Genomic DNA, 13,321 nt, shown 5'->3' with positions numbered 1-13,321 from the left:
AATCAATAAGCATTTATTGGAGCACACTAAGAAACAGCTTTTGATCTGGTTGCTGAAAATGCAAATCTGCCCAAGAGGTAGCTCTTGCCTTCAAGTGGGTCACGGTCAGGTAGATGAAAGAGAAATGCATGTAAACAAGGATCTTACAATGTAATAAGGTCTATAAGAGGGGCTACTGTAACATGAGAGAAGGAACTGAACTTTTCTGTAATGACATGGAATTATACAGAGGACAGTACAAGTGGATATCTATCATGATCATGAACATGCATGAGCATTCAAGACAGAAAAGGCACAATATGCAAAAGTCAGAGTGTTTAACAAGCAGAGTTCACTATCTATTTTGGATGATCCTAAAAATGTGGGCAGGGAGAAGGTGAGAAGGACTTTCCACATCTTGCTATCGGGCTTTTATTTTACCCTATAAATTATAAGGATCCATTTAGGTCATTTATGCAGGGAATGGTTCAAATGATGATGATTGCCTGAAATAGAGCAGTGAACATAGGAGAAGATGATAGAAGATTAGACTTGAACAAATTTAGGTAGTAACATCTGGAAGATATGTGATTCAGTAATTATGAAATATGAGGTAGATTAAATCATGCTAATAATTCTCCGCAGTAAATAATAGATTCACCTCTTTTGCTTCAGACGGGATTACCGGTGTTATGACTAGGACCTCTGCTAGGATTGTATAGGTTCTACCTCCTATCTGAGGATTCCTGAACAGGAACAAAGTCCATTCATAGGTCCTTTTGGTTAAGTCATGGAACTGGACCAAAAAAAACTGTATCATCCTACAAAAAAAGAAAATCTTGTTATAATTGTTCTTTTCAGAAAAAGAACCTTTTAGAAACATCTGTCATGGGGGCCAGCCTTGTTTAATTTCTCCATTGTATTAGTCACCTCGGCTTGTCACAATAGAATACCATAGATTGGGTGGCTTAAACAACAGAAATTTATTTCTTGCAGTTACAGAGGCTGGAAGCCTGAGATCAAGGTTCCAGCATGGTTGGTTTCTGGTGAGGTCTCTCTCACTGACTTGTAGAAGGTTGGTCACATTCACCTGGTGGGGGTAGGGCATAAGGGGTTGGGACAGAATGCAAACTTTGGTGTGTCTCCTTATAAGGACACTAATCTCATCATGAAAGCCCACCCTCATGACCTCATATAAACCTAATTACCTCCCAAAAATACCATCTCCAAATACCATCACACTGGGGGGCTCAATCTGGGGAGATGCAATTCAGTTCATGACATTCATACTTTTGCAATCCATCTACTTGCAAGAAAGATCTTTCTTTAAAATGCACACAAAACAGCCCTTCTAACCAAGGCCATGGAATTGCTGTGACTACGACTTATATCACTTCCTACCTATGTGATTTGGAGCAAGTTACTGAACCTGTGCCTCAAATTTCTCTGCTGTAAAACAATAATAACAATCAAACATAATAGAATGTTTCTGAAGATTAAATCAATAAACATTTAATTCCATAAAATAGAACCTAATATAAAAACGCAGTATTTGCTCTCAATTTTTATATACAATGCAACAGTATTATAATGTGCAAAGACAGAGCATAAAAATATGTATGACTTCAAGATTATCCATTTTACATGCAGAGTTTTGTGGTGTTTTCTTGAGTATCTTGATTTATTAGCATTTAAAGCTCATGGGTTATAAACTTTTAAAAAATTGCTCCTAACCCTCTAGAGGAAAGTTTGTCAATCATTTTCTCTTTTCACTGTGTATGAAGTATTAGTTAATCTGGAGCTTGTTGATGCCTGGGGACCACAGTTATAAAATGTTACTTCAGTTTCATTAGGGCTGGTTTATTTCTAAATATTATCCAGCCCCTTTTCTGTATGTAACACTTCTCATATTTATCTTCAACAGTTTGGCAGAAATGATTAGATTTTAATACCTTTTTCGCTGTGTAATTTAAATAATATTTTCAAAAATCAAAATTTTTATTAATAAGAAGATTTGTTTTAACCATCATTGTGGCTTTTCTTTATAGCACCGTTCTTCTAAATTGTTCTAACTGCATGTCTCATAGATCCCATCTCTTATTAACTAGAAAAGGGCCAAGTGTTTTTCCTATTTTATAAATGATGTAACTTTAGTCTACTCCCCAAAGTGTGGGATTGTCTAAGGTATTCTTTAGTTTTATGGCAGAAAGCTATAAAGATTTGAATCTTAGTTGTTTAATCAGAATTATGTACTTGAAGAGAAAATAATATGCCAGTATAAACACTGGTCTTTTTGGTCTTTCACTACTTAATTATCTGATAAATTTCTAGAAAGGGAAAAGATTTCACCATGTAAAGCACACATTAAAACCAATATATGTTTCTTATTTAATCTCACTGACCAATATTTTTATTTCATATTAATTTAATTTTTACTCATTTCTATTTATTACTTGACATTCACAAGTATGCATCAGAGACTACAGAAGATATAAAGATAGCCTAACATATTTTCCTACATTCAATAAACTTCTGATCCAATATTATGATTCAGTTCATCTTTCTCTCTTAACACTCCTGCTAAACTCTTCATGACTTGGTTCCAACTCATCTCATCCTCTCATACTCATCTCACTGTTCCCAAATCTTCTGTGTTACATCTGTGTCAAGATACATTTATAAAAATGATCCATATTCTCTAACCACTTTGTTTTTGAATATGTCTATAATTCTTCTCCCCAGAGTGCTTTTTGAGTTCCTATCATGTATAAAACACTCTACTAGATGTCCAGCACCTAAAAATGCCTTAGACAAAGCTCCCTGCATAAGAATCTGACAGGTGATCCAAAAGTATCTCTCTGTTATATAGGTCTGCAAAATAAGCAATTCTCTTTCAAAGGAATCTGAATAGAAATAAAGGCTTGGGGCAAAACCAAACTAGGGTACATACAGACTGAAAACAAATAAATGAGAGAAGGAGGAATACAGGAATTAATGATCCTAGAAAACCTATGTGTGTTTAAAGTAGTTCTCGATTTCTTCCTAAAGGATTACTTTACAACACGGAGCTGTCAGCTCTGATCAGCAGGATCCTAGTGTCCATGCATCTGCCGTCGGGGTAAAGGATTAGCATGGCTTGATTAATGTATGACTTCACCATGTTGTAAACCCGTATGGCATCTTCCTTGATCACTACCATGAACCCCGAAGATAGTGCCTGACACAGAGCAGGCACACTCATGTATACTTGATGAATGAATAACAAAATAATTGGAATTTAAATTCATTCTAGAAAAATGGTACAATGTTCATTGAAAAGCATTTTGGTAAGAATTGTGACCAATTTGAGGAATTACCAGTAGTGAAAGTTTGAGCCAAAACATTAGGTGCCTAATTAGAGCCAAATGGCAGTTAAATCTTTAAAAGAAGTCAGAACATAGAGGCTTTATGTAGCAAGTTGAAAAATCAGAAGGTCGTCTCAAGGACAATGTTGTGATTGAAGAACATTAAATAATATGTGACATGGGCTGGTTGGGTTCTTTAAAAGATTCTGGACGAGGACTGGGTGCCGTGGCTAATGCCTGTAATCCCAGCACTTTGTGAGGCCCAGGCGGGCAGACCACCTGAGGTCAGGAGTTCAAGACCAGCCTGGCCAATTGTGGTGAAAGCCCGTCTCTACTAAAAATGTAAAAATTAGCTGGGCATGGTGGTGGGTGCCTGTAATCCCAGCTACTCAGGAGGCTGAGGTAGGAGAAGTGCTTGAACCCAAGAGATGGAGGTTGCAGTGAGCCGAGATTGCGGCACTGTACTCCAGCCTGGGCGACAGAGCAAGACTACGTCTCAAAAAACAAGATTCCTGAGGAGATACATAGATGATGGAGGACATAAGACTTAAGGCAGGGAGAGCAGTGAGGAAGGTGCTGCAGTTATATCTGAGAAATAAGAGGTACTATTTTAAAACAGTGAGGGTACTGATGAAGAGAAGGAAGCAACCTACATAAGATTTGGGTTTAGATGCTGGGATTTTAGACAAAAAGATTCTAGGAGGAACCTCAAATTCTGACTTGGTGACCTGTTGCCATTCATAAGATCAGAAGGGGTAAATGGAGAAAGAGTTTCAGGATGCAAAGGTGGTGAGTTACACTTTCGATCTGTGAGTTTGGGATGCCTGTGAGATATCCCAGTGGAAAAGTCAACCAGACAGTACAATGCAGAATAGGGCTGTTAGGTGAGAAGTCTCAGCTGGAGATGTATAGTTGAGAATAGTCATTGAGAGTTGAAATCCTGGAAAACACCCAGGGAGAATTGGTAGAATGAGAAGAGAGGAAGCTTGAAAAATGAACTCAACTTTTAAGGGGCAGGTGAGATTGAGGAACTTCCCAAGGAGACTGAGAAGAGGCCACTCAAAGACAAACATGCAAAGATGAAAAGGGAAAGTAGGTTTTGTAAATTGCTCTTAAATAGCAGAGGCAAAGAAATTTTTTAAAATTCAAATTAATATTTTAATTCCTAAGAATAGGTGTGGAAAATTCATCGACTGATTGAAGAATTACAATTATTCGCTACAAATTCAAAGAATATTACAATTTGTAATTATAAAAATCACTTTGTTAAATGATGACTATAGCTAAAAACTTAAGAAAATATCTATGTGAAGGATGGGATAAAAATTTCAAAAAGCAAAATTTAAGAAGAATAAAATCCAGAGATAATTACTTCATATTTATATCTCTTAATCCGTGACAGGAAATGAGGTTTTTTGGATCAGAGAACAGACAAATTATTTACTTACATAGCAAACTTAGCACTGGTTCCCCATGCCCCAGTCCCCAGTGGGGGACCTAATAGCCAGATGTACCCTGTGTATACAGGAGTTTGTACCACAGGAGAGGAGCTTGGAAAATATGTGTCTCAGAACTCATACCGTGCAGCTGAGCCAGCTGCTGTCTTCCCCGTGGAGAAGAAAAGAGAAAGACTTCAACTTTCTAAAGTAAATAAATTGTCTCTGGGGAGGCAAAGGTCCCTAGGTTTATTATTCTGAGAGTGTAAGCACATAGCTTCTGGGAAGATGATCCTAAGTTTCTCAGGAGGTCTCCATCTTTAACTTCCAATGGTTGTTTCCCATTCAAGCATCCTTTAACCCAGATGCCAGCAATGTTTTGCCTAAAGCCTTGACCTTGCATAAAGTGAATATATTCATGCAGCATTTTTTCCTGGCCATGACTAGAAGTGGTAGACTCTGAAATCAACTTAAATAATCACACTGGGGCAGAATCTGTAAATATGGAAAACCTTCCTCTTACGTATCTTTTTTTTTTTTTTTTTTTAGTCTCAGCTGAGATAATTTACCAAGACGGGCTCTTTTCAGAGTAGGTCCATAATAGAACTTGATCTAGTCATAATGTGATGATGGATCCACATCCAGCTGACCTGGATGTTAAACCTAAAGCAATGCATAGCATCTTTCCTAGATTTGAAGGATTTTTAAAGCTTTGACAACACATCATCTCTCACCATTCCTAGCCTCAGAAGCCCCAGACAGAATTAATCACTTCCTCTTCCCTATTCCCACCCCACTTTGTGTTAATCTCTTAGAGCATTTTTATTGTAATTAGTTGTGCCTGTCTGCCTCACCGGGCTATGAATACTTGACAGGAGAAAATATTTCTTGAGCACCCACGATATTCAGGGCATTGTGCTAAATGTTCTAAGAAGTTCAAGAAAATGATTGCATTATTAAGAATACTTCTTGTTTCATTTTTTGTGTATTTTAAAATATAGTCCTGAGCTATATTAGGTTAAATGAAGAGAAATTTAATTAGCTACCAACATAGGGGGATATTTCTCAAGTATAAATATTTATGAGCTAATTGTATCACTGATAGAATTAGCTATCAATTTTAGGGGGACAGCTATCAATAGTTACGGACTTAAATATGTGTGTCTTTTAAGAGAGAAGTGAGGGAAGGAAGGACAATGTGATCTTGGTCTTTGAAAGAAAAGGTGGCATCATACATAGCGAGACTAAGAGCAGAGAATTAGGTAATGTTTAGTAACCAATTTCACTCCGACACTTGTCATAATGAAAGAGAAAAACATCTTAACTTTTTTTTTTTTTATATCTTCAGTAATTAGCTATTTTATGCGGAAGCTATGTGTGGGAATGTTCAAGAACATTTATCAAGATTTAAAAATAGAAAATAATTTTCTTCTAGTTCAAACTTGATTGTTTTACACTGCCAGTCAAGCAAGAGTCTGAGTGTTGAATAAGATCAGGAGCCTATAATACATTGTCTCCCCAGAGAGATTAAAAAATACTATCTATTAGTTTCAAGGAGAATTAATTGATTCACATTTGTAAAGCTCTTTGATGTAAAATGTGCTATAAAAAGAATAAAAAACATTCTGTGGGACTCAGACAGAGTAGCACTAACTTTCTTTTCATTGGAAAAACATCTTGGTTGTCTAGATATATTTTTCAGTGATGTGTATGAAGCAAATAATTCAATTTATTATTCAGTTCTAATACAGATTTAATTACAGATTTTCATACTGCAATATCTAAAAGAGCATATTTGACCCTTTGTTTTTCTTTTGAGATGGAGTTTCACTCTTATTGCCCAGGATGGAGTGCAATGGCGTGATCTCAGCTCACCACAACCTCAGTCTCCCAAGTTCAAGTGATTCTCCTGCCTCAGCCTCCCTAATAGCTGGGATTACAGGTGCCCGCCACCACACCTGGCTATTTTTTGTATTTTTAGTAGAGACGGGGTTTCTCCATGTTGGTCAGGCTGGTCGCGAACTCCCAACCTCAGGTAATTCGCCAGCTTCAGCCTCCCAAAGTGCTGGGATTACAGGCATCAGCCACCGCGCCAGGCCTTGACCCTCTTTTAAAAGGGATACAAATTTACCTCAATAGTACACAGTTAAATTTTATTTTGCTTTTTATATGTTTTAATAGCAGGATAATTCAAATCTGACATTTTAATTAACCTGCTTACTTTTTAAATAATTGCTGGTCAAAGTTTACAGTAGCAATTTTTTTCTCAAATCATATATTTTACCTACTTAAGGAACATTCAGATAAATGTTATATTTCCTGCATATTAAATGTAAAAAGTTAGCAATTCAGCGACTGCCGGGACGATTTGTAAGTTAGGTTGTATTTACATTTAGGACATAGCAGAGAGGAAGCACTGATGGTTTTTGCCCATATTGGTCATTTCTGTTTCCATAGCAACAAACCACTACTTGTACTCATTTATATGTAATTTGTATCCTACATGTGTTCCTCTAGAATTGGCAAGTGTGTTCAAAAATCGAAAACAAAGTCATCAATTATTTTGTTCAAAATTTAATAGTTTTCCTTCTGGGTCTGACCTTGATCTATTTATATGCGTGCGTTTGTTTTACTTTCCCTTTGTTTCTCTGTTTTCTCCAGTACAGTGCCCTTAATCCACGAGAATCATGGGACATGTGGCATCCCACTCTGGTGGCAGAGGCGTTATTTGCTATTGCAAACATCTTCAGTTCTCTGCGTCTGATCTCACTGTTTACTGCGAATTCTCACCTGGGACCTCTGCAAATATCTCTGGGAAGAATGCTCCTGGACATTTTGAAGTTTCTATTCATATACTGCCTTGTGTTGCTAGCATTTGCAAATGGCCTAAATCAATTGTACTTCTATTATGAAGAAACGAAAGGGTTAACCTGCAAAGGCATAAGATGTGAAAAGCAGAATAATGCATTTTCAACGTAAGTCTAATAGACATTTCTACTGGTAATGTTGTACATGGCTTTGAATAGAAATGAAAACTTCCGGCAGGAAAAAGAATACCTGACACATTTATTTTAAATTTTAGTAAAATCATCTTTTCTTCTAAATGACTTCATGAAAAAGAAAGCAATAGATACTATTTTTTTGATGTAGAATTTAAAAAGGTAGCCTATATACTACAAAAGCTTACACGTACATTAAAAGATAGAACATGTGTAAAACCACTCATGTTGGAAAATTCAAGTAGATTTTAATATTTCCTCATGTGTTTTCCAGGTACTAAAGTCCGTTTATGTATCTCTTTCATTCTCTAGTTTCCTACACAAAAACTTAACCATCTAAAAATAGTGCAAATGGAAATCTAAGACTAATCTAGCCATTACTGTCATGCACACAAAACTCTCTGTGCCCTTATGGCTGGATGAGCAATAGACAGTGTCTATTGTCAGCTCTCTCAGTTATTCTCATAACGGGCTTTGCTAACAGCACACAGCTTCATGGGCACTGTGTCTGATGGTCACACAGCTCTCATAGGCTATTCCTCTATATATCTGTCCCATTTCCTTCCCACTGTGACAAACAGACGGTTAACCAGTAGCTGAATTAATAAGTGAAGTGATTTTCCTCCATACAGTAACCACGTTTGAATACACAGTCATTTTGTAGGTGACTTTAAAAGTCACACCTTATTCATGAGCCATCATAGAGTCTTGTATACCATAAGAGAGGATGGTAATTTCTCAAGTAACAAAAAAGTCAATAATATCACGTGAACAAAATCACTTACAGCTAAAATGCTCTTGTTGGTCTAATTCTACATCTGTTTTATCTTAGCCCCAATATTTAAAACTTCATTTTAATTATTCATCATCTTTTTATTTGCACATAATTTTTAAATGTCAGCCATTGATACCTCATTTTTTTCAGAAATAGATTTGATACATCCATGGATCTTAAAGAAAACATAATTTTTTTTTTTTTAAGGCAGAGTTTTGCTCAGTCGCCCAGGCTGGAGTGCAGTGGTGTGATCTCGGCTCACTGCAACCTCTGCCTCCAGGGTTCAAGTGATTCTCCTGCTTCAGCCTCCCGAGTAGCTGGGGCTACAGGCACCCACCACCATGCCCGGCTAATTTTTGTATTTTTAGTAGAGATAGGGTTTCACCATGTCGGCCAGGCAGAGTCTTGAACTCCTAACCTCAAGGGATCTACCCACCACAGCCTCCCAAAGTGCTGGGATTACAGGCATGAGCCACTTCACCGGTCTTCCAGCTCCTTCTTGATCCTGTATTCCTAAGCAGCAGTTTCTTGGCCTGACCGGTTCACTCAGTCTTGACATCTTCCCACTGCTCTCTTCTGACCCTGGGCAGGAGGAATTCAATGAAATCCCTTGCAAAAACATCCTCATAACTAGCATGGCCTAGGATGGCATCTCAATTTTGATATCTGAACTTCTCTTCCTCCCCCGCCCACCCCCTACCCTCTGGCTCCCGTCTTATTTGTGGTTCTTGACTTGCAACTTGGCCAGGGAAACTTGGATTAGAGATTTACAATGGTCAGACCCCACCAACCTCTTCCTTCATAAATGAGAGTTCTGCTCTAACAATCTTTGTCTGTCTGCCAGCTGGTCTCCTGGATTTCTGATGGAGAACCCTTGTGAATGCTCTTTCGCAACTTTCTTCTTACTTTATGCTGCATAACCTGGTGCAAACTGCTTGCCAAGACCACCCCATCTGTTCCTGTTGCCATATCCTTCTGACTTCCTCCTTTGCCTTCCAGAAAGAACTTCCACGTAGCATTTAAAACTGTGTTAACTCCCAGGTCCTCTTTATTTCAGGGAAAAGCTCTGGTTCCCAGACCCAACCCTTCTCACCTATCTGATTCCTCTGCAATCAATAGGTTATACGTAACACTGTCATGATTTATGATCCCCTAAAATTCCTAGGAATTTCTTTGTCCCTATATTGGTTTCTTTGTAAGTAATAACATATTACAAACTAATTATAACATAAATCAAAGGAGATTATGGCCAGACAAGCATGATGTAAAATGCTTAATATAAATTTTATTCCAAAATCAAATATACTGGATTATTGGGATTATGCATTTCTTTCATTTGTCTCTACCAATGATTTCCTCTATTGTCATGAAAAGCAACATATAATTACATATCTTAAATACTATAGGCCTATATCATTCAACCCAAATGAATCAGTTATTGCACTTGAATTATTTTTTCTAAATAATATAATATAAATCTGCAAGCCACAAATTATTTTTTGCTTCAGGATATTGAAAAACTAAAGTACATGTATATCACTAGCCCTTAGCATTAGGAAGCAGGAGGTCCTAGGCATAAGTCACCTGTCCCTTGATGACTCTGTTTAAGCAAAACGGACATCAGTCATTGTCACAGGGTATATAGTGATACCCTTGGGGCCCCTGCTCTACATCTTACTTCTGTGCTTTCTTTGGTCTTTAATTTTTTTTTTTTTTGAATTCTGTACATTTCATAAATTCAGGCTCTTTTTCACTACCCACTATTTCTGAGACCTTATTCTATGTGAGCGTTAAAAGTATACTAATTCATATAAAGTACCTAACGCAGTGCATGTCATAGAATGTCATCAAAAATGGTAGCTACTCTTATTATCGTCATGATTGGCAACGGTAGAGGATTATCTCTCACATATCTCTCATAAGGTTTCATCTCTATTATTCCTTCCACTCAGGTTCAAACTTTGTTGAAATTTTGAACCCAATGTTTCCCATTAGCTACCACTCCTGTTTCATTCCTTTCATCCAAGTAACCCTAAAAGAAGCCTATACAAGATATCTTATTTTCTCACCTCTCACTCAGCCTTCATCCAATTATAATTTGGCTTCTGCTTCCATCATTCCACTAAAACTGCTCTAAAAATTATCATTTAGAGCCTTCTTATCACCATTAACTATGGACATTTATCTGCTGACATTTTACTTAATGTGTCGGCTTCATTTGACCCTGTTTAACACTTCCATTTTTGGAAATCTTGCCCCTTTTAACTTCTATATTATTACCTTTTTCACTACAAATCTTACTTCTTTAGCCTTTCTCACTTTACTCTAACCCTAACCTTAAGTATACTCTGATAATTTTTTATTTTCATTACTGCTTTTAAATAGTGGTATGTCTTAGCATGCTAACCTGAGACCCTTTTAACAGTACCCCTATGAAAACTCATCTATGCTTTTGGAATTGGCTCTATATGTCTAAGTCATGACTTCCATATTTATATTACTAGCACTAATTTCCATCCTCGGGTTGCACAATATATTCAGCTGTCTAGTGGACACCTGTCTCTACATGCCTCCTGAAGACTTAAATTCAATCAAAGAGAATTTATCAGAGTCTCTCTAAAACATATTCTTCCTCCTGCTTAATTCCTTTTCTTAGTCAACATCACCACAATCCACCCAGAAACTTACATCAAAAACATTTATCTTATTCTAGATCCTACCTTCTTCTCATCCATTCCATGTGTAGTCGGTCAATAAATGTCTGTTCCTGCTCTTATTATCTTGGCACTGTCTTCCCCTTGCTCTCCATGGGAATGCCCAAACCTAAGTACCCCTGCCCCTGGTCTCTGCCTTGTTTCATATGTCTTCCATCTTGCTTCCTGCATTATATTTCTAAACTAATATCTGAGGCTACCCTGTTTAAAGTGCCAAAATGGTTTCCCATTTCTTACAGGATACTGCCACATTCTTTAGCTTGACATTTTAGATCATTCATTGATCTGCCTGTCCCCTGCCTCCTGTCTTAGTCCATTTTTGTTGCAATGAAGAAATATCTGAGACTAGGTAATTTATAAAGAAAAGAGGTTTATTTGGTTCATGGTTCTGCACACTCTATAAGAAGCACAGCATCAACATCTGCTTCTGGTGAGGGCCTCAGGAAGCTTCCATTAATGGCAAAAGGGTGAAGGGAAACAGGCATCACAGGGGGAAAGAGGAAGGAAGCGAGGGAGGGAGGTGCAGGCGTCCTTTCAACAATCAGCTCTTGTGAGAACTGATAGTGTGAAAACTCACTAATTGCTCCTAGGATGACACTAAGCCTTTTGTGAGCAACCCACAATCCACCCTCATCACTCAAACACATCCCTCTAAGCCCCACTTTCAACATCAGGGATTACATTTCAACATGCTATTTGAAAGAGACAAACATCCTCTGTATCACTTCCTTTTCTTGTCTCATCTTTCAATCCCCCATTAACACTTTACTCTTCAATATTTCCTGATGCATTATAAATATAAATCCCCAAATACGTTATTTTCTTCTCTTATTCAAGAATGGCCTTATTCTGCCCTTCCATGTGGCAATTTTTTTTTTCCAAATCCTACCTCAGATATACCTTTTGCAGGAGGCCTTTTCTGGTCTTCTCCCTGACTGAATGCCCAGTGTCAGGCTGTGATCCATGTCTTCTATGCATCTTCATGCCGTTTCCCACCAGTGAATACATACTTCCTCCTGCTCCTTTCCAGGTTATTTTCTCATTACCCTGAGAAGAACTACATGTTACCAAAAAACACAAAATATTTAGTTGTTGAAACTATTCTATGTGCAATTTTAAGCTATTAGCCCCTGGTAAGTTACTTTCTTATGAAGAGAGGGGCACAGGCTTTGTGACAGGTATTGTCTCATTAAGCAAAGCCCTTTTATATTTGTTGGAGCTGTATTCCTAATGGTTGTAACTGGCCAGTTGGAGTCATACATTATTTTAATATTTCATTTTTGCTTATAAACTAAAGATAAAATATTCAGATGAATTTTTTATTAATTTATGTTTGCTCATTGTTTTAGTCCCATGGGATAGAGGAAAACTTCAACAGTGGAATACATTACTTTTTTACACGTTCAATTTTTCTGGCTGTAAATACATAATCAGGGAAACAAGCTAATTGTATAAAGCATATGTTGAGCAATATATTCAAAGCAAGAGATAAAATGCTATCATTAGGAAGGCAGGACCTAAGTCCACCCATACAGACTGTTAGGATTTAGTCTTCAACCCAAGTTTTGTACTAAATGTCACTTAATTAAATTGTAGCATTATCTTGGAGAGTTTTCAGTTCATATCTTACCACAGAACAAGAAAAATATTAGTCACGTAAAGGCATTCTGAGATGTGATGCTTTAAGTAATGATCCTTCAATGTATGGGCAATGTTGGTCTCAATAGATTTGGGAATTACTAATGACAAAAACATTTCTGAAAGCAATGGCTTTGAAATGTTAACTTAGACTGATTTTTTAAAAATCCACCTATTATCTGAACAATTCATTGAGAAACACTTTAAGGCCAGGGTCTTAATTCCTCTGAGAAATAAATATATTTTAGTTAAGTGGAACTAGTCTTTAAATCTCACCACTGACTTATTCCACTGAAAGAGGGAAAATAAAAGAAAGAAATAATCTATAAGTAATCATGAAATGTTACTTTATTTAGAATTTTCCCCTTTAAATTTTTTTAAACATCAATAAATATTTTGCAAAAGTATTTATTAATGTTTCCTAAAATTAGTAGTT

General features: G+C 37.0%; 1 protein-coding gene across 7 annotated transcripts in view; it reads left to right on the top strand.

The window, feature by feature from the left end:
- The window catches only part of TRPC4 (transient receptor potential cation channel subfamily C member 4), a 228,386-nt gene that overhangs the window by 193,982 nt on the left and 21,083 nt on the right, over positions 1-13,321 (top strand). For all 7 annotated transcript variants that reach the window (XM_509635.6, XM_009426907.5, XM_009426911.4 and 4 more), the window contains one exon: positions 7,421-7,734. In XM_509635.6, coding sequence (XP_509635.2) covers positions 7,421-7,734 — 314 coding nt within the window. The remainder of the gene's footprint in view (positions 1-7,420; positions 7,735-13,321) is intronic.

Source organism: Pan troglodytes, chromosome 14, assembly GCF_028858775.2.
Source record: "Pan troglodytes isolate AG18354 chromosome 14, NHGRI_mPanTro3-v2.0_pri, whole genome shotgun sequence".
NCBI classification, from domain to species: Eukaryota; Metazoa; Chordata; class Mammalia; order Primates; family Hominidae; genus Pan; species Pan troglodytes.
This window is presented reverse-complemented; position numbering and strand designations above follow the sequence as displayed.